Source organism: Babylonia areolata, chromosome 33, assembly GCF_041734735.1.
Source record: "Babylonia areolata isolate BAREFJ2019XMU chromosome 33, ASM4173473v1, whole genome shotgun sequence".
NCBI classification, from domain to species: Eukaryota; Metazoa; Mollusca; class Gastropoda; order Neogastropoda; family Buccinidae; genus Babylonia; species Babylonia areolata.
In genome coordinates this window covers 14,310,324-14,333,984 of record NC_134908.1, presented here as the reverse complement: position 1 = coordinate 14,333,984, position 23,661 = coordinate 14,310,324, and the positions used below count along the sequence as shown (strand labels likewise).

At 40.8% G+C, this 23,661-nt stretch overlaps 2 protein-coding genes across 2 annotated transcripts; one reads left to right on the top strand and one right to left on the bottom strand.

Moving 5' to 3' along the window:
• Window positions 1-1,007: 1,007 nt before the first annotated feature.
• Window positions 1,008-23,638, bottom strand: LOC143276781 (uncharacterized). The gene is made up of 8 exons (XM_076581424.1): window positions 23,536-23,638; window positions 20,384-20,562; window positions 18,276-19,658; window positions 13,893-16,449; window positions 12,438-12,727; window positions 10,300-10,448; window positions 8,599-8,864; window positions 1,008-7,545 (listed from the first exon to the last, which is right to left on the bottom strand). Exons 2-8 carry the CDS (start codon window positions 20,522-20,524, stop codon window positions 6,836-6,838), a joined length of 5,496 nt encoding a protein of 1,831 aa, XP_076437539.1. The 5' UTR covers window positions 20,525-20,562; window positions 23,536-23,638; the 3' UTR covers window positions 1,008-6,835.
• On the top strand, window positions 10,696-11,873 carry LOC143276822 (uncharacterized; the record flags this gene model as incomplete). The annotated part of the gene is made up of 2 exons (XM_076581476.1): window positions 10,696-11,376; window positions 11,865-11,873. Coding segments are annotated over 2 exons (690 nt in total), but the record flags the coding sequence as incomplete, so codon positions are not given.
• Window positions 23,639-23,661: the final 23 nt, after the last annotated feature.

Below are 23,661 nucleotides of genomic sequence, written 5' to 3'. Positions count from 1 at the left end.
ATGAAAATAAAAATATGTTTGATTAAAGCAGTGTTTCACAATAACAGTCTGCAAGATACATCAAACAACAGCACACAAAACTGAATGGTAAGTAAAGAAATAAGGGAAATAAGCTGGTACAGGATGTGGCATCACAAAGTGAGCATCTTCCCATGCACCTTTCCATTAAACCTTTTCACTAAAGACACATTTGGCTAAGCTGTATGATGAGAAAATTTCCAGAAAAAATCAGTCATCATAGTTCAGTCTTACCTCTCAAACTATTGAAAATAATAGAAAAAAAATTATCACCATGTGACATTTCTACAATCAACATTCTCATAAACATTATTTCTTATTTCTAAATGCAATTTACACACACACACATTGATTAGTACACAACATTCACACATGCACAGAGACAGGCCACAAAGAGACAGCAGGTCACAACACCCTCCCCCTTTCCATCACAAACACACACCCACACACACTTCACCACCATGCTAAGCCCAGCCGCATCAAAGGGGTGAATTCTTCATGCCTAGCAGATGAGTTTCTGCAATGCTGAGGGAAACAAACATCTTGGTATGTGGATATACAGCGAACATCAATGCAGCATAGTACCAGCGTGTTCTATGACATACAATGCACCTCAATCATAACAGTGTAGTCAAGGGGTTGATATAAACTTGCTTCTGTATGTTATAATCATACGCCTGTAGTGTAAGTCATTTAATGATTCTCTCTCTTTCGAGTCTTCGTTGCTGTCGTACATGCTTGAGGACATGATGGGCAGTAAGTGTTTTGAACACCAGCAGCAAAACACCCTTCTCTCCACACACTCAGAAACAGATACACACAACCTCTCTCCTTTCCTTCACCCACTCTCCTCATCCTTCAGGGTGGGTGGGTGGAGGGGGGGGGGGGGCAGGGGGGATCAGTCAGGAAGGGAAGGGATCATACACACACAGGAACATCATCATTCAATTCTCACATTCTTCCAAAATTGACATCACCAACAAGAAAGCAATGTTTTCAGCGTTTATGAACAAAATCAAGTAGTGCTCATCAACAATAATGAAGGTAGCGTTAATCTCACTGTGCACACACTGGATGAATCAGTGTTTTGTTTACACTCACCTTCACAGAAGTTTGGACATTTGCTACAGTACATGTACATATACTGGAAATAACTTTTTTTTTTGAGTGCAAACCCCCAAACTTCGCAGAAGTTAAATACAACAGCTTATAGTGGTAATAAATACTTTACAGACATCCATATTTCATGTGCTGTATCTCAGCATCTTACAGCCACCACCAAAATGATTTCACAAAGACTCGGCAAACAGGCAGCTGAAGAGAAATGCTGTATTAACAGCACAGTCACACACACACACACACACACCTTGGGAACAAATGAGGGGAAGCAGATGCTAGATAGATTCTGTGGCAGCGTTACTTGTCAAAAATCATGTATTTTCATGAAAACCAGTAGCTAAAGAACATGCACATAATTTGTATCAATTATGAAAATAATCTTGCAATTCTGACAGAAAAAGTTCTCTTCCCTGAAACATATTTTCAAAATATTTCACACTTAAAAAAAATTCAGCCGTGGAAAACTGTGGTAATACTGGTGATTTTGGGGTCAAACACATTACACTCTTTAAAACTAAAAAAAAACAAAACCATGTGGTTGCATTGTTAGACGACAGCAAAAAAAAAAAAAAAAGGTTCCAAGATCAATGAGATCCATGTCATATTAAAACATGTGTTCATTGCACAAATGAATTCACATCACTGTTTCATTTTCCACTGCAGTAACGACAAAAGCACTCAAGATTATACACATATGCATCAATATCGCTTGAGCATAATACATGTATCAATGGGGAAAGAAAAGTCCAGAAAATGGGGACATATTTTTCACCAATCAGAAAAAACCTATCTGGAGAAGCAAGAACGCTACTGCAGCCGTGTGGGTGTAATGGGTTGGGAGGGAGGAACTTTTAGACGGGGTTGTTTTTTTACCTGAGAAGCTTGTGTGTGTGTGTGTGTGTGTGTGTGTGTGTGTGTGTGTGAATGTGCATGGGTGCGACATTGATAGTTTTTTTACTGTCCTTGTGTCAAATCATTCCCAGAGTGTCCATTTTTCTGGCTAGTACCGTACACACCATGCCCCCACCCCTTCTCCCTACCAAGCATCAGCCAATGACCCCTGGTCCTGCCAGTAGGCACAGGCACTTTTGACTTCTGCCTTCTATGGCTCACTGTCAACAACCACAGCAACATAAGAGGGGACAGGCAGGACAGATGTGTGCACTTGACATGGCAAATATATTTATAGGGAATGTTTGAAGAACATACAATGTACCATGTCAGATTGCAGCAGAACTGAAAGCAAAGGAGGAGGATACATGACCTGTGGTCCCAGTGAGTGGACCAGGAATTAGAGATGGCTGTATAGCTAAATCAAAGAAGATACCATTAAGTTTAACTGACTTGAACCACCCCCTAAAATGGAGCGTGACTGCCTACATGGCAGGGGTAAAAACAACCACACAATCAAAAGCCCACTCGTGTATTCAAGTGAACATGGGAGTCGCAGCCAATGAACGAATAAGAACTGAGTAAAGTTTGAGCCGTCAGCCCTGTGCCATTCTAAATTCCTGCAAATAATCACTTTTGAAATGATTGTTGGAGTGCCAACAAGCTGCCACTGAAATCTATGTGTTTCAAGGGAACAAAGAGCTAAAAGGTTGCTGAAAAGGTGATGGCTCTAACCTTGTGGGCTGGACAATTGGGGAACTGGTATCTGTTTTTTTCTGCACTATCATCTGCATCATTTCAGTGGCATTACTCCCACACCACTCATTCCCAGAGTCCCCCATAAAAAGTCACACTTGGATTCGTTTGCCACAGTTTCAGCACAGGTATTTCACAGAGAACTACTGATATTAATTTTCCGGAGGCCACACATCAGAGGAGACCCTGCTAAGTCCCATTCTGGCAACAGAAATTGTTTAGTCGCAGAACGCAACTGAGCGAGCATCTCCTTCACAGTGGTTTTGACTGTACGATGTGGAGAAATGACCACACATAATTTCTTTCTAGATTGAAATGGAAACTTTTATTGTGACAATATTTCTTTACAACACTGGTGCTCATGAATGTGTCTAAAGAGGAATTTCTAGTATTGGATTAAAAAAACAAACCTGAACTTAGCGAACATAAACATACTTGCATTATACAATACTAAATACACAAAATAATATTTATAACTGCATTAAGCAGGGGAAAGATGACAGAAAGAAAAATACAAACTCAGAAAGAAAGAGCAATAGAATTTTCATAAAGTGGGATACTATTCTTCATGAAAGAGCCCCCTCATCCCATGGGTGGGGGGTTGAGAAGGGTGTAACTGACTCAGGTACTGCACATCTACAATGTTGTTCACCTTGCAATCTAATCTTTTTATATTAAAAGTATTTATGTAGTGCTGAATTTTGTTCAGAGACAAAGTGCATACCAATTATTCACATGCATGTACAGCTCTGATTCTGGGTAACAAAAAAAAACCACTTAAGAATTTATTCGAAGATGGAATAAACTTTTATAAAGCCAGAGAAACAGTAGAGGAAGAGGAAGTGGAGGAGAGGGGTCTATTCTGCAGACTGACTGGCAGGTTTTAAGGCCAGGCTTGAAAGTGCAGGGCCTTGACACAGCTGAAGAGGAGCTCATTTTAATTGTAATGTCCAGAGACAGAAAGAGCAGTAACCGACTACCACCCAAACAAGCTTGGTCACATATTCATCTTCTCACTCATCTACTTTTGAATTTAAAAAAAAAAAAGAAAAAGAAAAAGAAAAAAAAAGTCACCGCCACGTACACACACACAGACGAGTGTCACAATATATTTCATTAACTGGAACTTACACTGTTGTCTGACCATCTTTTTCCAGTTTCATGCTTAACAAAACAAGAAACAAGCAAAATGACAGTGTTCAGCAATCACTGACATAATTTGCAAAATTGATTTAACCTTAAGTGGGTCATTATCCTTTATTTCTTTTTAGAATTCAGAATGTGCACACAGTTGTGCATGTATTGGGTGATATGGGCATGAGTGTGCATATGTGTGTGCACACATTCATGCTGCTCTTCATCTCTTGTTTTCTCTTTAAAATATGCAAAAAGTTTTTTTTTTCTGATGCACTGCTCTTTTCGTGTTTTAGCGTTTCACAAATAAAAGCACAGAAACAGATGATGACTGTTTATCACTGACACAATGCATGAGCAGACAACTCAGGTACAAAGTGGCTATCCATTGAATGAGGGAGCTAAGTCTGGCTGTAGCTGACTCTCAGTTTTCATTTATCTTCTAAGTCATCTTTATTTTGTTCTCCATGGTCATAAAAAAATTGTTTTGCTTGTTTGTTTTTACTGCGCAGCTAAATTACTTTATCGTTACTGATTTCAGAAACTACGGAACCGGTAAAATCAAAATGATGATTAACAAACCAGCCGCTGTGGTGAAGTGCTTAGCTTCACATACTGAATGCTGGGAGGATGCTGGTTTGATTCCCAACTTAGGTGGGTTTTTCACCTTGGCTCCTATCTGAGCTGAGTCACAGTGTGATATGGGCTTGAATGGGAAAACTGGGACCACACAGTCAGGTATCATCCACTTCAATGATTCATCTCAAAGTGTGCTGCTGAAATTTCCTGACCAACACTGCAAACATCTGTATCTCTCAGACCTGGTTGATGCCAGGATGTCATGAAAGGAGACATTGAGTCAAGTCTCGTCACATACACCATAAGCTGAAATGGTCCTCCACAGCATCATCCTTCTCTACCTCTTCAGTCATCATCAATAAAATAATGAATTTCCATATTCTGTGGCCTTTCATGCCCTACTCTCATGGTAACTTCCGTTTTGATCCCCCTCCATTTCCATGCTTCGGGTAAGTCCTGTCAGTCTTCAGAGGTGGCAAGATTCATAGGCAACTGTTGTTGTTGGGATGTGGTGGTGGTCTCCAGTCCGCTTCCATGACTAAGTGATTACTGTTATTAGTCTTGGCCTTGTAAGTGATGTCCTGTGTATGTTAAATCAGAACAGGCAATACCAAACACCACCAAAGCGAATCAGCAGCAATGCTGTGTCTCCTCTGGTGTGTGGCCTCCTGGCGACCTAACATTCATGGTTCCCTGTGGACTGCTGGTGCTGGAATTGTGAAAGATAAACCTGGGTATGGCTGTGTGTGTGTGGAGGGGGGTAGGGGGGGGGGGGGCTCAGAATGAGTGGTGTGAGAGTAATGCCACTGAAATGGTCCAGATGATGGGGACATATATATGGTCAAATCAAACAACTGTTTTGAATCCTATGCTAACTTTTTTTGTAATGATATTTCAATGATGATGAGGTTGTTGGTTTTTGTTTATTTGTTTTTTGTTTTGTTTTGTTGGGTTTTTGGGGGTGTGGGGGTGAGGGTATTAACAACAAATGCCAATATTTCAGAGATCATTGAATGAAGATTTCTTTTTCCAATGTTACCCCAGAACAGATATGCACATAAGAAATCATGACATGGGCGTTGAGCAGAGGAAGAAAACAACTTGTCAGAACAATTTATCTTAAGCTGTGCCAATGTGGCGAAGCATATGTGAAAAGAACAAACAAAACATTTACGCAAATGCAACCACAATTGAAATGACAACTACAATAGACAACAGAGATCTCAGAACAGGTTTCTTATAAATCTATAATAACCCTCAATGTCAAATAAGCCCAAACAACAGCAGGACCTTAAGTCAACAGAATCTGTCCACACTTTGGTCTCTGGCCATGGGAACACGTTCACCACACACACACACACGAACACCAATGTGACCAACATTTCAGAACAGCACAACTCATTAAACAGAGGTAGAGAAAGACATTGATTTGTCATCAAGTACTCTTTAAGTAGTGTTATGACAACAACCCAAAATAGAAAAAGACAGAAAATGGACACAGAACATCAACAGTAAACTGCCTTCGTAGAAGTGCATTTTGAAGTTGCACAAGAGAAAGGAAGCATGAGAACACAATTTGTTTGTTTTGAATGCTTTCCCAGTTTTGTATTCTATACAATGTACATTCTTCCCACCACACCAGCTTCTGTCTTTCTGTATATACACTTAGGGCTTCTGTTCCCAGGAAGAACATGTCAGCATAGTTCAGCATCACCCGCTTTCTTGGCTCTTTGGTTGTCAGACAGGTACATCACTTCACTTCCAATCATTTGAGATATGTCAGGATTTCATGCTTTTTCTTCATTACTGTACAAGTTTTTTTTAAGTCACATACATTTTAATGTCACAAAACCGAGCCTTAATTACAGGGTATATGAAATGCAAACTGTCAAACGCATTCAAGAAAATACATCAGTGCTTTGTGCGTAATACAATAAGACGCCTATGATTTGTCAGTTTCAAATGCTTTTGCAATAAATTAAGTAATATACATGTGTCATTACGTGCACACTGCACATAATACAATGTGACCTATGTAAAAACAGTTTTACACTTTTATTCCCTGACCGCAGAAGATTGCCATCAACTGTCAACAGCTTTTTATGGAATTGAATACAGAAAACACAGTCAACCTACACAACAGATTTGTTTTCTTTTGATATTAACTATAAATTATAATTATATCACTGGAAATACAAGATTCTCTTTTTTCCTCTCTCATCTTTCAAAGGAAAAGCTGAGTTTTAAGGAAAAGCATGTCAACAGTTGTATATGGTCATGTGAAACCAGTCAGTGTTCATATGAAGTCAGATGAAAATAATCCTACAGCTGTGTGATGTTAATCATCATCATCGGACATGAAATGTTCTGGAAGAGTTTTCAGTTCCTCCACATCCATCAAATCGCTGTCCTCACGCTTCCGCATCACAAAGTCACTCTTCTCCTCCTCCTTCCCCCTAATCTCTGTGCTTCCTGCAATCCCTGCGCTCGCCACACTTTTCTTCTCCCCTTCTACTCCAGCCATGGTCTCTCGACCAGACAACTGCTCCACCTCTTGGTCCACTCCCATCTCACCATGTTCCAGTCTATTTTTCACACTGCTGCCGTCTTGGCTTACAGGAGAATCAGTTACGCTTTCCACAGTGTTCTTGGCTGTTTCTGACTGGACATCAGACGACGATGAACTGGAATCAATGACCGCTGTTTTGGTGTTCACTTGGTCGGTCAGCTGGTTTTCACTGCCGGTGTCAGATTTCTTGCTCTCTTCTGCAACAGCTTGGGAGAGATTCTGGGCAAAAGATGACAGGTTTCGTTTGGCATAGGCTCCTTTGCGTGTGTTCAGCATTGCTGGATCACTGTCACGGCTGTAGGGTCGGGTGTCAAAGTTTCGTGGAGAGTTGCGAGTTGAAATGTTGAACGTGGTAGTGTTTGGGGGCTTGTTTTTCAATGGGTCACTTGAGGCTGTAGTCACCTCAACCACCTTTCCACGAGTGGTGGGGCGTCTAGTAGGAGTGCTGTTGGAACTGGACTCTGGGGCTGATGAACTTCCTGAAACAAAAGAAACCAAAAGTTCAATACTCCATAGGCAATGCTCTTTTACTTGTCTGAAAAAAGTTCAATCAGGAGAGAAGTTCAATAAGAGCTGATTTGAATTTCACATTTCAGAGTGTTGAACAAGATCATACACTTGATCAAGGTTATGGGTGGCTTGATAAAATGCGAACATACAGATTGCCCCCCAAAATTCATCTAAAAAATCAGTTAAACTTGCAACAAGCCCTAGTTTTTATTTCATTTTAAACAATATAGATTTTGATGTTTTATAACTTACCAGCACAGATGAAAAATACTTTTCTTTGAATAGATAAGATTGTCATGTGGCAAAAACCTTTTTTTTTCCTGTATGGGTGAAAAGCATGATTAACCATGAGACTTGAAAAGAGGGAAAGGGGAGGGGGAAGGGGAGGGGGAAGGGGGGGGAAGGGGAGGGGGAAGGGGAAGGGGGGGGGATGTTGGGGGGGGGAGGGAAGGAATCATACATAAAAAATCCAACCAACCAAAGAAAGAAAACAAAAGCAACTTTGCCACACAGTCCAGATTCTAAATGGACGTTCAAAGCAGCAATATCATCACCCTCATTTGTTGTAATCAAATACTGTATACAGTGAAAAACAAAAAAAACTAAAAAAACACCTACAGTTAGGCTGCAGTAAGATTGTCAGTCCTCTTATTTAAAACAAAATGCTTGAGTCAATGCTGACAAGTGACATTTGCCTTTTGTTTCTGGAGGGTGATTTTTGTAGCAATTCAGACAGACATTGCCAATCCTCTGATGGTTTCTGAAACTAAATGCTTGAGTCAACACGATAAGTGACATTTGTGTTTTGCTCCTGAAAAATGATTTCAGTAGGAATTCATAGTCAGACACTGCCAATCCTCTGACAGTTTCTAACTTGAAACAAAATGCTCGAGTCAAAGCTGACAAGTAACAATTTTGTTTTGTTTCTGATTTCTGAGGGTGATTTCTGTAGGAATTCACAATCAGACATAGATGAATTTTCCAACACACTTATCACAGGTGACCCAAACTCTTTCTCTCACCTTCAGCCTTGTCAGCAGTCGTCTCCTGGCTGACTGCTGCAACCTGGGCCTTTCTGCCACTGCTGCCCATATGGGTGTAGGGTTGATCCTCAGCCTTCCCGCCTTCCCCCTGTCGCTGTCTGTTCAGAGTCTGCCGTTTCTTCAGGCTGCGAACACTGGCAGCCTGCCGGTTGAGGTCTGTGATGAATGTGTCGATGCGAGCACCACTACTGCCCAGGCGGACGCGCTCAAAGTGTGTGCGGATGATGTGTGTGTTGCACTCTGACCTGCAATTCATTATTGCAATACATGCTCAGCATGCCTCATAGGTACAGTGACAAAATAAAAGATGACTGCTAGGTCTAAAAAACTTACAAATAGAGAAAGTCTGTAAAAAAATATATATAAGAGTAGGTTGTAAAATAAGACTCACTTGAGAGGCTTCACATTTTTGTTTATGATCCCTAAATCTATCTGGCTTTATCAATCACTGAGTGCTGAGGGCTCATTTTGTGCATTTAAGGTTTTTTTTCTCATACATCATGTCTAACCCATTTAAACCCATGTAAAACTAAGTTATCTCGTCACTCAAGACCAATTCGATTTTCTGAAGGCTGAAAGAGACTTGCATCAAAAAGGAAATTTTCTTCCTAAAATTATGTTTAAGTAACATACTTACTGTGACCCACTAGTGCAGACTCCGGCAGGGGTCTGACATTCCTGTCCTGTATCTGCCTATGCAGAGAAAATGAAAGTAGCTACGGCCGATAACCTCCCGGAAGTAGGTAACCTCCCCTTTGCCCTCCTGACTAGCGCCCTCGTTTTCCGGCAGCCATCTCAACTCCTGTTCCTGTGCTCTCCATACGGCTAAGCTTTTTTCCCCCACATTTTCTATCTGTCTATCGATTCTTTGGCATTCTTGCTTTTTGTCCAATTATGTCTTGTTTCTGAACTGACTGTTGTAAAATTTAGTGTCATGTTGTAAAGTGATACTGAAGCATGTGTAAACTGTAAATTGAATGAAACTAGTAAGCTACATTTTTCGTCTTCGTTTTTTTCCCCTTACATGGAGGTTACTACTCTCTCTTGAACATCATCACCATCATAACAACTCAATAAGGAGAAATCATCCACGGTATTTGGGGTAGGGGTGGAATTGTTATGCTTCAGCATGGCAGACAACTGGGACGCACAATGTTTTTTATGCGGAGCAAATCACTCTTCAGTTCTTATCTTTTGTACTACAGTAAACCTTTTTTAAAAACATATGTTTGCACTTGATACAGTCTGTCTTTTGTACTAAACTCAAAAACAAATGTGTTGACATTCTGATACCTGTTTTTATCTTTTGTGTCAACTCATTCTACCCCATGGCTACACCCCTGCTACAACTCCCCTGGACCAGCATTACATGAGACCACTGCAGTAAAAAGTAGGGTGGTTTACTAAAACAGTGAAAACTGATGCAGAATTGTTGAATTTATCAGTTAAACAAAGCCTCGTTTTCATACTTCAGGAATCTGTAATTGGTTCACTTTAGAACAACAACTGTATCAAGCAAGAATAAACTAAATTAGAATAGCGTATTGGTGTGAGAATACTGGGACCTGGTCCACTGGGGAAGTAATCATGGTACGAGTTAACTCATGCCTGAATGAGATAAGTTAAACTAAATTTAAAGAAAAAAAACCTCTGTTGGCATTGTGATGGTGATGTTGCTACCTGTTGTAGGAGCAGAAGCGACACAGGCGACACTTGAAGCGTTTCCAGCCCAGGTGTCGGATGGCGTGGCGTCGCAGGTTGGAAACACTGGTGAAGAGCTGGTTGCAGTGCAGACAGTTCAGTCCTGTCTCATTCACTATCTCCTCCACCTGTAACAACGTCAGACACTTCAGTCCTGTCTTATTCACTATCTCCTCCACCTGTCACAACATCAGACACTTCAGTCTTGTCTCATTCACTATCTCCTCCACCTGTAACAACATCAGACACTTCAGTCTTGTCTCATTCACTATCTCCTCCACCTATAACAACATCAGACACTTCAGTCCTGTCTCATTCACTATCTCCTCCACCTGTCACAACGTTAGACACTTCAGTCCTGTCTTATTCACTATCTCCTCCACCTGTCACAATGTCAGACACTTCAGTCTTGTCTCATTCACTATCTCCTCCACCTGTAACAACGTCAGACACTTCAGTCCTGTCTCATTCACTATCTCCTCCACCTGTCACAACGTCAGACACTTCAGTCCTGTCTTATTCACTATCTCCTCCACCTGTCACAACGTTAGACACTTCAGTCCTGTCTTATTCACTATCTCCTCCACCTGTCACAATGTTAGACACTTCAGTCTTGTCTCATTCACTATCTCCTCCACCTGTAACAACGTCAGACACTTCAGTCCTGTCTCATTCACTATCTCCTCCACCTGTAACAACATCAGACACTTCAGTCCTGTCTCATTCACTATCTCCTCCACCTGTCACAATGTTAGACACTTCAGTCCTGTCTCATTCACTATCTCCTCCACCTGTACCAACATCAGACACTTCAGTCCTGTCTTATTCACTATCTCTTCCACCTGTCACAATGTTAGACACTTCAGTCCTGTCTTATTCACTATCTCTTCCACCTGTCACAATGTTAGACACTTCAGTCTTGTCTCATTCACTATCTCTTCCACCTGTCACAACGTCAGACACTTCAGTCCTGTCTTATTCACTATCTCCTCCACCTGTCACAATGTTAGACACTTCAGTCTTGTCTCATTCACTATCTCTTCCACCTGTAACAACGTCAGACACTTCAGTCCTGTCTCATTCACTATCTCTTCCACCTGTAACAACGTCAGACACTTCAGTCCTGTCTCATTCACTATCTCCTCCACCTGTCACAACGTTAGACACTTCAGTCCTGTCTTATTCACTATCTCTTCCACCTGTCACAACGTCAGACACTTCAGTCCTGTCTCATTCACTATCTCCTCCACCTGTCACAACGTCAGACACTTCAGTCCTGTCTTATTCACTATCTCTTCCACCTGTCACAACATCAGACACTTCAGTCCTGTCTCATTCACTATCTCTGTCATTTTAACTCATCAAACCACCCAAAAACAACAAGACAAACTAATCTTTCGTATCGGACGATAAACAAGGTCTCGTGTGAAGCATGCACAAGGCACACATAAAAGACACATAGCAACAAAAGGGTTGTTCCTGGCAAAGTTCTGAAGAAAACTCCAGATGTATATGTGTGTGTATGTGCATGTGCTTGTCTGAAGCCTGAATAAATGACACAGGAAACAAATGATGAACAAAGGCAGCTCTCAGTCAGCTCCAATCAGGTAAGCAGACTGTTGTGCAAATAACTCCATTTGTAAAGTGCTTAGAGTTTGGTCATTCTCATCACTCGCTTAGAGCTTGGTCTCCCACCGAGGACAGGCGCTGTAAGTATCCAAATCAATCAATCAATCACTCTCAGCCACATCTCTAAATCAAATTACGGTGCTTAGAGTTAGAGCCTCACCAACCACTAAGACCATCTCAAGGCTATCGCCACGTTACCAGATCTCTGAGTCCACCGTTTCTTTTAAAATGTTTAGCAGAGTCACCATTCAGAATTTAATTTTGTTTGGTTTTTCAAAGCAGACAAGAACTGTACTTACAACCAAAAATTAAGCAATCAGTCCAACCCTGAACTATATGTTCTCGCATAACTTTTATTGCTCATATATCTCATTAAGCTTGCTCATGAATATCTAATCAATGAATTTATTCTGATTCACTATCTTTGAACAGAAGACCACTTACATGATCAAACAACCACTTGTTAACAAGGCTCTGTGCAGGCTTACCTTACGTGTGTCCTGACAGGTGAGACGGCCAGCATGGGAAGGCTCCACCACGTAAATTCTGGACCTGGCCCGTTCCGTTGGTCTCCCAGTCTTCTTCTCTACCTTCGCCTCTTCCACTGTCTGCCTGTCTGTGTCCTGGCTGTCCTTGGTCTTTGTCACCATGGAGACAGAGGGGTCTGTGGATGAGGTCTGTTCTCTTGAGGAAGCTGTCCTGGTGTTCAAGTCCTCTTTGACTTCACCATGGTCTGGGACAGGGTCATGGCGACCTTTCTTCTTTTCTACAGTGCTCTCTGAAAACAGCGAGACTGAAAGTAGAGTCAGTAGAATTGTGCCTCACATACAATGTAAACTTATTCAAAATCATTCAGACCAATTCAATCAGAAGAAGAAGAAGAAGAAGAAAAAACACTTTAGGAGGAAAGCAAAGAAACAATGAAATTTCCTGTTTCGTAAGAAATTATCTTAATTTTCTGCAGTCTGTCCACAACACTTTCCTCCATAACTAGTGTAAGGATAGCATACATAATTCAGTGAGTTCAAGTTAGTGACTGCCTATGAACACTGATCTGATTAGATTGTTTCTTCAAAAATGAGAAATGCTAAGCCATAGTTGTCAAAAATAAAAAGGGAATAAAAAAGAAAAGCCTTTACAAATTCAAATATGACACTGGGATTTTAGAGAAAAACAAAATATCTAAGTTGTGGAAAAGTGAAGAAATTAAAAAAATAAATAATAATACTCATAAATTTTGACCCAACACTGGCCTGAAAACTGCACAGAAAACCTGGACTCAGCTGACTTTTAGTGCTATGTGATGCTTTTACTCTTTCAGCATACAATATTTTTTTTTATTAAATATTGCACATTTATGAATTATTGAGCATACTGAAAAGTGTTAACTGAAATGTGATTTTCTTTAAAAAGAAAAAAAGAAGAAAAAGAAAAATGTTGCTGTTGAAACTGAAAAATGATTAAAACTGATACAATTCTTATGAAATTGTTACACATACTGTAATTCTATAATTTCACTGTCTCAGAATAACTACATAATCATGATAATGGTTTTCATTCAACAAAAATAAAACACATACAGTGGTGGAATTACACATGTGATACCATCACAACTTACTTCCTTTTAAGTTTTATCAGCTTCATCAGTGATGGTGGAGCAGATCACCTCTGAACAGTACAGTCTCTGTCACTCACTTGCCAAGCTTCACTATTTTACTGGGGAGAACATGCATTCAATTGAATTTATTAATGGACAAAGACACACGTCATTTGTCATTAAAAAGGAAAACAAAGTAAACAACACACTACATTAAACCAATAAATTAACATTTGCAAACACTGCATTTATAATATATCGTGATGAACAAGTCAGCATGCACGACATCAGTGAATTAAAGTTAAAAACAAATAGAAAGCCCCAATATGAACATTTGAAAACTTACTTGGCAGAGTTATTTCACTGTCCAGGACCCTGGCAGGAGCTCGACGTTTGCGCCTTGGTCGCTGGTTTAGTTCACTGGGGTTTTCCTGAGGTGACTTCCCTGAGGGGGGCACGCTCCCTGCTGCTGCCTTGGGGGCATATGATGCTGCTGACTGCTCTGACTTGCTCACAGGTTCTACTGAAATCTGCACACCTTGTGCAGGCGGAGGTAGCTGGGCTGAAGAAGAGTCTGCCTTCTTTATTTCTATTCTAACTACAGCTGAGGTTTCCTGCAGTACTGGCTTGGTTGCCGACTTCTCTGACAGCACAGGCTTCACTGCTGCTTTCTCTGGCAACACAGTCTTTGGGTTAGCAACATCCTGCTTGAAAGGAGAAGAGGAGCTGGCTGAAGTTCCTGAAAGTGATTCTATGGAGGGTTTCTTTGGAGAATCTGGCAGCTTCCCTTTCACAACCTTTCGCAGCACACTTGTGGTCACAGTTCTCTGAGAGATGGATTTTTCTAGAGAACTTGTGGTCACCGAACTCTGTACTGGGTCACTTTTCTTGGAGTCAGATAGGGCATCTCCTGATGAGTTACATCTTTGCCTGTCAGTTCTTGGTCTCACTGGGGAAGGGTCCTTGTCTCTGTTCGCTGTAGCTGCAAGTAGCTGCTGTGAAAGACGCTGGCGGGAAATTACTAAAAGATTTTCTTCTGAGCTTATCTTGTCAGAACTGGAAGCTCGATTTCGACTATCTCTCAAACTCTCTTGACCACTAGATTCTGATTCTCTACGTAATGTACATGTGCGTTCTGCTGACCGCCGAACAGGTTTGCTATCAGATCTTCGTGTTCTTACACTATCAACAGAACTATCACGACTAGAGCTTGCTTTGGAATCTGCCTTTTTTCGAGACCTGGATGGTCTTTCCACTGCTTCAATGTCAGACAAGATATCTTTACAAGTTACCTGACGGTCCAATGAGCTTTCTCGACTGGAAGATCTTTTAGAATTTGATTTTGATTCCTGTAGATTTGCTGATGATTTCTGAAGTCTTGGCATTTGTTCAGCTGAACTGTCTCTAAGTGTTCTGGTGTGGGTCTGATCATCATGCACTTTACCAGTTCTACTTAAAGATGCTCTAGATACTAAACTTTCAATTTTCTTCCCTATACTTTTTTGTGTCAGTTGTAATGCTTGCACTTGCTGCTTTTGAGCTGCCTCTGGTGCTGCAACAGGACCTTTGCTGCAAATTTTGATGTGGGAATCCAAACTAATTTTTCGCCCAAATGCGCGATGGCAGTGTGGACAAATGTGCAGAAGGCCAGAGGCTTCCGAAGCTGGGCCACGTGTCGAGACTTTAGTCCCACTTCTTCTCTGCCCCACCACCTGAGGGGAAATTTCCTTGGCAACAGCTGCTCTGGAAACCTTTGGGCCAACGTGAGAATTCAGTCCTGAACAACTGGGTGTTGTTGCTACCATATCTGACACTCCTGAAGATGTTCTCGTTCTTGTCTGTGGATTAGATCTGGCTTCAGTGAGTGGTTCATTCTTCTTGAATGTGTCCACCTGTGTTTTGTCTTGAGTTCTTGTTTGTGGATGAGATTTGGCCTCAGTGGGTGGTCCATTCTTTTTCAGTACATCCCCCAGTGTTTTGTCTCTTGAAGCTGGAGACTGTGTTGATGAACATGCAGCAGGTTTGGAGGGACCTGATGCTGCAGAATTGTGAACCTTGCTGTCTTCACCATGAGGGGTTGCTTTCTCACAGTCTGTCTTGACATCCTTGTGAACTGCTGCTGACATTCCATCTTTAGGTTCCTTTCGCTCATCTTTCTTCCCAGAAACTTTGTCACTATCGACCAGCTTTGGAGTGGATGCACTGTTCGGGTTCTGCTCAGCTGTTGAAGACTGAGCTTTTGTGGCTTTGGAGTTTGTTTTCTTTGTCACTTTCTCCGGTGTTGCTGGAGGAGAGTCAATGGCTGTGCGATTGTACACACGCTTGCTGCGAGTGGTGCGCAAAGCCTTGGCAACTAGCTTTCTGGTTCTGAATGGAGAGGACAACGGGTTGACTGCTGTAGGGCTGCTAACAGGGGATTCTGTTCTCTTGTTGGCATACACTTTCTTGTACAAATTAGCAGGCTTTTTAGATTTGGATTTAACAGACGTAATCACTTCTACTCGACGTCTGCGACTCGGCATGTACAATGTGTTGGGTGGACTCTTCTTCACATCGTCAGTGGGAGAAGAAATAGATGCAGCAACCATTTTCTTGGCATGAACGCTTGGACGGAATTTTCGAGGAGTTTCTTTTTTATCTTTCATGTCCACTACTACAGGGTTCTCTGCTGTGCCGATAACATGTTCCTCAATAATATTCTGCTTGTAGGCTTTGCGACGCAGACTTTTTCGCATACGATCAATGTCAGACCGCGTCTTCTTGTGGTTCATATTGAGGTGTCTGGTCAGGCCCCAGAAGTAGTAGAACACACGTGGACAGTAAGGACATGGAAAGATGGTGCGTTGTCCAGAGTGACGAGATTGGCAGTGGTACATCAGAGACTTTCGGGCCGCAAACTCCTTCTGTTAAGATGAACATAACGGTTTATTCTTATTGTTTTCTTAAAGAAAGAAGTATTTACTATTATATTTTTTCTATTCATTTCACAATCACTGTAAGAATTTACAATGGCCGCAAATTTCTGTTAAGATGAACACGTTGTTTTTTTCTAAAATTGTTTTCTTAAAGAAAGAAGTATTTACTATTATATTTTTTCTATTCATTTCACAATCACTGTAAGAATTTACAATAATTATCTATACTAGGAGAGAAAATTCTGTCATGGCTGAATTTCTAAACATTTTTTTCTATTAACAATGAACAAATCCTTCATGCTGATTTAAAAAACAAACAACAATGAAATGAAAAATATGTGAATGCACTGGTGGTAAAGAAGGGGTGGGGGTGGGGGATGCAGCACCACCAGCACTTACTTTACATGTTTCAATCCAATCCACGTTATACTTTTACTCACCATCAGAAAAGTATTCATTGAACTTAAAATTGACAGGCGCCAAGTGGTTAAAGCGTTGGACTGTCAATCTGAGGGTCCCGGGTTTGAATCACAGTGACAGCGCCTGGTGGGTGAAGGGTGGAGATTTTTACGATCTCCCAGGTCAACATATGTGCAGACCTGATAGTGCCTGAACCCCCTTCGTGTGTATATGCAAGCAGAAGATCAAATACGCATGTTAAAGATCCCGTAATCCATGTCAGCGTTCGGTGGGTTATGGAAACAAGAACATACCCAGCATGCACACCCCTGAAAATGGAGTATGGCTGCCTACATGGTGGGGTAAAAACGGTCATACACATAAAAGCCTACTTGTGTGCATACGAGTGAACGTGGGAGTTGCAGCCCACGAACGAAGAAGAACTTAAAATTGTATGCTGGAAACAGAATGATTCCACCAAAAGCAGCCTGCATCAATAGCATTTTATTGTTTTCAATTATAATACATAAATTTATCAGTGAATCAAACTTTCCTTGTTTCAACAAATAATAAGAGAAGTTCCCAGTGCTTATACAACACTGGACTGTATTAGCCACACTGGATTGGCATTTCACCAAATCCAAACTTATTATACTTATAAATTCACATCTGCAGAACTTTTAACATATTTCCATCATTTCCATAACTTTACAGCTCAGATACTTCATAACAAAAGTAACTATCGCATGCTGAATGGTTCCCTTAGAAACTGATTAAGGCAAGACTGTGGATGCAGAAGTTGTAAATAACCATGCTGATGCCACAGTCAGTCATTCTGTGTGGTCCATCCAGAATTTGAGAATCAGAATGTCAGGCTGTCTTAAAACCTCAACTCAAGAAAACATGATTTTTGTTAATTCGGCTATGAACCCGGATTGGCTTAAGAGTAAGAAACTCTTGCACATCTGGAGGCGAAACAAAATAAAATATTCACCATCCTGAAATACATTTTAATCCAGAAAACTCAGTCAGACAACTAGTATAACTGGCATGTGTGAAAAGAATGAATATTTTTGTATCTTTGAGCCGAATTTGGCGGAAAGTATTTCTAGAGAAAATAAATTTTAGTTAACCATGGGCACAAACACACACATGCATACTTACACACTGATACATGGACAACCAAAACAGTTACTGCAATGTACATTGATTTACTTTCACACACGAGCGCCAAAACAAAAAAGCACCGAGTATTCACACATCACAGACACACACACACACGTCATATCAAATGCATGTATACACACATACATGGGCACACAGGTAAGTGAATTATGCTGATCACATGAATCGCTCATTTGTTTTAACATGAGCCATACAAGTGAAATAAAACAAAACATAAAAAAGCGCCTCACATTGCAGACAGTGCAGCGCAAGTTGTCCATGTCCATGGCACTCTGGTCCCCGCCGCTGTCCTGTCGCACCAAAGGGGATGGCGCCTCCCCGCGGTCGCTGTAGCTCCCTGCTTCGCTGACGTTGTCTGCATCTGCATTCCAGTCGCCGTGTTTGTGAGGGGACACCCTCACTGACCCTGGACGCCCCGTCAGGCACCGCTTCACCACGGCGCGCAGGCTCCCCTCCTTGTCTGCTTCACTCTCACTGATCTGGTCAGTGGACCTGGTGCTTGGGGTGGGAGACGGGGTGGTCAGGGGCGGTTTTTCCTTCAGTGACCGGGTGTCAGCTGGTGCCTCTGATCTCTGCACTGAGGGAAACGGCGCTGCAATCTTGGACTCAGAAAGAATGGAGAGAAGGATAGATTTACTGTTTTTCTTAGTGTTCTTCTGGGCTTTCTCTTTCTGGGAGGCTTGTTCTTTAGCTGTGTGTTGTTCTTTCTTCTGTCGCAGCTCTTTCACCACTTTGGTCACAGAGCGTATAGCTGCTTTCGACATGCTGGTCTTCTTTGTTTGTTCTAGACTGCTAGCAGTGATTACAGTGGACTCAGTGGTGGTGGTTGTCTTGGTTCCTTCATATTCCTGACCAATGGCTGGTGTGGAACCCTCTCTTGGAGAGTTTTTCATGGGCTCTTTGTCCCTTAATTCTGCACGCCCAGGCACCATGTCTGACTGAGAAGAGGCAGACTCTAGCACAGGTGGATCACTTGGTAGGCTCCCTTTGTTGACAAACACAGCACAAGGTGTGGTGGGGATTGCTGTAAAGTGGATGGCTGCACTCTGTTCTACTTTTCTTTTGTCTTTTTCTGCTTTTTCGGCAGCAGCTGTGTAGAAAGCATATTCCTGCGACTTTCCCAGCTGGCCACTTTCAATCTGATGAACTGTCTCTTTAAAGGAGTCTACTGTCCTGTCCACAGATTCTTCCGACTGTTTAGCACGGGTCTTGGTACCAGACTTGTCACTACCAGCATCAAGTGGGTGACTCCCAGGTTGTTTACCATTGCCTTTGCTGCTGTCAGATGGAGCCTTGCCAGTTTTTTTGGTTGCTGGATCTGTCCCAGCTTTGTCCTTTTTCTGCTCCTTGCCCTTTTCCTTTGCTGGTCGTGGCTGACGCAGGTTCTTTGGCTGCACATCCTCTGGGGCCACAGGTTCCACGACCACCACCTGTTCTGGTGGTGGCACAACTGTCGTGGCAGACTGAAAATGTGAGTCATGGACAAAGTCTGAGTAAGCCCGGCAGCAGTACACACGCTTGTGAGCAATGAAATTGGGCAGAGCACGGAACAGCCCTCGACAAACACGGCACTCTAGGATGAAGTCACATTCCTCAAGCATCAGCAAGCGAACCTGCAACACAATTTAACCAGCAACACAATTTAACCAGCTAAACATCAGCCACTGCCTACATGACATTTTCTGATCACCTGCTGACAAATGCAAACCCAAAACTATCGTCTTTTGGATGAGATAAGCAGAGGTCATGTGTGCAGAAGGCATTTGTGAAAGCTTACATAAAAGAACCAAGGGCAACAAGAAAGTTGCCCTTGGCAAAATTATGTCTTAAAGTCCAAGCCACGTCTCAGCTTACATTAATACATCACAATCATTACCAACAATCAGGTCAGGAACCAAATGTTTTGTTTTGAGAAGGTAAACTTTTCAAGAACATTACAACGAGACCATGTTTGTTTTGACATCTTGTTTTCTGGTGCCAGCTACCCATGGTAAATTAATGCGACTTTGCAATTCATTAAGTTGAAACACAGTACTGTGTTGTATTTTATTGCATTGTATTACTTTTTATCCAAGACAATAACTTGCAGGTTTGTATGCATAACCTGGCAAAACATTTCTCAGGAAACCATTGAAGAATCTTCCACAAAACAGAAAGAGGTATTTCCCTAATTTCAAGAACCTGAGTTGTTGTTTTTTTATTCTTTAAAATTTTTTTATCACAGATATATATATATATATATATTAACGATTTTGCTAATTCTAATTGTTTGAAGAGCTCTACTCATCAGTATTCTTGAAACTAACTGACAAGAGCATATATATATAGATATCAATACCTCTGGGCTCCCATACTGAATGCCATTAATAATCTGTTCAATCATCTTGCCCCCAGTTTCCAGAGCTGTGGTGATGACGGAAAAGTCAATGCCAGTTACATCAAAGGGAGGAGCTTTCTTCTTCTTGCGTGGGGCTGCCATGGCACTATGTCAGCAACCAGCTTTGGAATCCTTTAATTCTGGAACACACACATACCCACCAGTGTTTAGTTCATTCAAAGCACTGAAACACAGGAATGGCTTTAACTTTAGCCCATTCAGTGCTAGATAATCTTATGGAAAAGAAGTGCTCTCCCGTCGCCAGAGATTTTTGAGGGTTTAGGGGTAATTATTATTTTTTTAAAGATAATTTTCCACAAAATCTATAGAAGAGGTTGTTTTTTGTTTTTGTTTTTTTCAAGACCTATGAGTATCCTCCTTCTTTTAGATGGGAAACTCTTTCATGATACTCACTGCTGTTGCACTGTTGCAATAAAGTGTCTCCTGTGCAATCTGGTTTGCCTCTTGTACAAAGAAGCTGGTCAGCTAATCAGCGGCCAAAAACATGAAAAAAACAGGATTCCTTTCCACTGTCTCTAAACCCTGTTTCATGTAAATTGTGGATTATTGGCTATTGTCCATTCCTGCCAGTTGAGCACTGTAAAACAACAATTCACTGTTGTTCATGGCCAAGCCCCCTTTCACATCTTATGTCTGACCTTTGACCTATACCACTCCTCTCTCCCTCTCCTCCCCCTCTTCTCAAACTATGCAAATGTACCGCACCTGTCAGTCATTGTCATCCACTAAAAAACTTATGTATGACTGGACTGATGGATTAAACAAAGTGTCAAATATTGCTTTCAGTTTTGTCACTGTTGTCTTCACCTTTGAGTTCAAATGTACCACCAAACAAGATAGATCCATTTCTCATTGTTACATGTTTACATAATCATCTGCACAGCCTGTTAAGTTGTGCAAATTTGCTCACTACAACCACTTCATTAGACACATTTTCTGACGCCTTTTTTTTTTTTTTTAAAATAAAAAACAAACAAACATGAGGCATATCAACTTTTCACCGTGCTCCATGTGGTCCAGTTTGCAAAACATTATTGAGAAGAAAGGTGTCTTCCACCTGGTGTATGCTCATTTTAATAGTATGGTTATAATCTAGACACATTGAACTAATTACGAACCAATCAGAGTCTGTTTTTGTTCATTGAAAATTTTGAACCAAACTTCAATGAAGGAAAAATCGGAATAGATGCAAGTTGTCAGCGGACATCTTATAGGCACTATTGTAACACTTTAGGCAGACATCAGCTGGGTTATAGGCACTGAGCCTGTTATGGTAAAATCTGTAAAAGGTTAAAGACAAACATCAGCTGGAGTAAAACTAAAACAGGTTTTCAATCATTATTTATGTACATACCATTAACCTGTAAGTGAAACAAATCATTATCTTTACATTACCATTTAATATACGATTTATTTTTCAAAGCTATTCAATGACATGCAAAAAAAGAAATAACTGTAGATGGGGACACATTAATGCGTAAATTATACTAGTTTACCTGCAGTCCCCAGGAAGTACTTCAGACAGGACTCTTCTACTGATACTCCACTATCATGTGTGAAACATTTAAGAAGAACTGATACTTAGAGACTAACCTTTTTCAGCATCAATTAGCCTACAAATGAAAACCAGATATGAATTGTCGCACATGATGAAAGAGTCACACAATTAGATTAACATTTCAAATTTTCATTCCTTTAATTAATAACATCTGGCAGTGTTTCAAACACCTTGTCATTCATATCTATGATTAACAAGTACGGAGAAGTTACATAAGCATTACTCCACAAACAATGTCATGATGGCATTTCTTTGAAATCCTTAATAACTGGTACTACTACTAATGGTAGTGTCAAATTTTTATAAGAAAGTTCAAAATCCAACTGAATTCTCTGCTGTTAATACATATCTATTTATTTAAACTAAAGACGGATGGAAGATGATAGACATTTAAAAATCTAGGAAAACTGAAACTGAAACTTGTTAAAATGTTAAATATCAGTAGTAATTTCTTCTTCAGATTACAAGCAATTTCACATCGAGGCAAATGTACTTTATTATGTCAGCAAAACCTTGGCCTTTCCTTTCTTGAAGGAAATAACAATATTGAAGAAACTCATAATACATCTCTACAAAAGCAGCAAACTGCAGGACTGCATTTCATGAAAGACTGTAATCTAACTTTTCAAGGAAATTATAATCATTCAAAAGACTGAATACCGTCCACCCTGAGAAGCAGCAAACTACATTTCATTTTTCAAAGTAAATTGGAAAAAAACAAAACAAAAAAACCTCAGCACTGACACACTCAGCAACATAAATAAACTTTTCATACTGCAGTTAGCAAGTGCAAAAAACAGCAGTACATTACCCTAATAATGATAAATATGACTGCTGAAAAAATAGAACAAAAAGATTTGATTCATTGATTGTGTCAGGTTCCTGAAGGCATCTTCACTCACAATTCTCATAGACTGACAAGGTAACCTGAAACAAAGTATAAAAATAACACAAATCAAAGTTAAACAGTACACACGTTTAGTGATTTACTTAAAACTTAACTTATATCATTCATTGTGCAACACTATTTATCACTCATGTAACTGCAATTCTACACTGATTTGTACCATTTTTCATATACTGTGACACTGCACAAATCTACTGTTTTCGTACTAATGCGTCTGATACTAATACACGAATCCACTAGTAATAAAGCAATTCATCAAGTTGATGATCTGTTCATTCTCATAATCAACATTCAACGGGAAAAGACTTGATATTGAACATGACCGACCGAGCTCTTCGCTGCCATGCACTGTCGTCCATGGAAGAACAGTAAAACGTGTGCCTGTCGAGAAACAAACCACGTTACCCAACAATGAAGCACGAGCCCGCCTTGTGCTGAAATGATAAGAAACAAAGCCAAAATCTTTCCGCCCAGCTGCAAAGCGTCACGCGCGCACCTTCATCGCGCACAAGCGTTGAATGGGTGAGCCTGCACAATTCTGACAACAATCCTATGCTTCAAATTAATATTAAACATTGAACCTACTAAGTTTAATCAAGATCTGTATTTAATTAGTGTACATTCTACCTGGGTAACACTTCAATGGATGAAAATCAGACCCATCCGATGGATCTGTGAAGAAAAATTTCCAGTGACTCGCAAGGTTCAACAGTCGGCCATCTGTGAAAGTTACGGGGCATTGTGGGAAATATC

Coding starts and splice junctions, on each gene's coding strand:
- LOC143276781 (XM_076581424.1), bottom strand. CDS start 20,524: ATGGCAGCCCCACGCAAGAAGAAGAAAGCTCCTCCCTTTGATGTAACT. Junction 19,659..20,383: donor TTCAGTATGGGAGCCCAGAG/GTATTGATATCT, acceptor ATTGTGTTGCAG/GTTCGCTTGCTGATGCTTGA. Junction 8,865..10,299: donor CGCTTCTGCTCCTACAACAG/GTAGCAACATCA, acceptor AATGAATTGCAG/GTCAGAGTGCAACACACACA.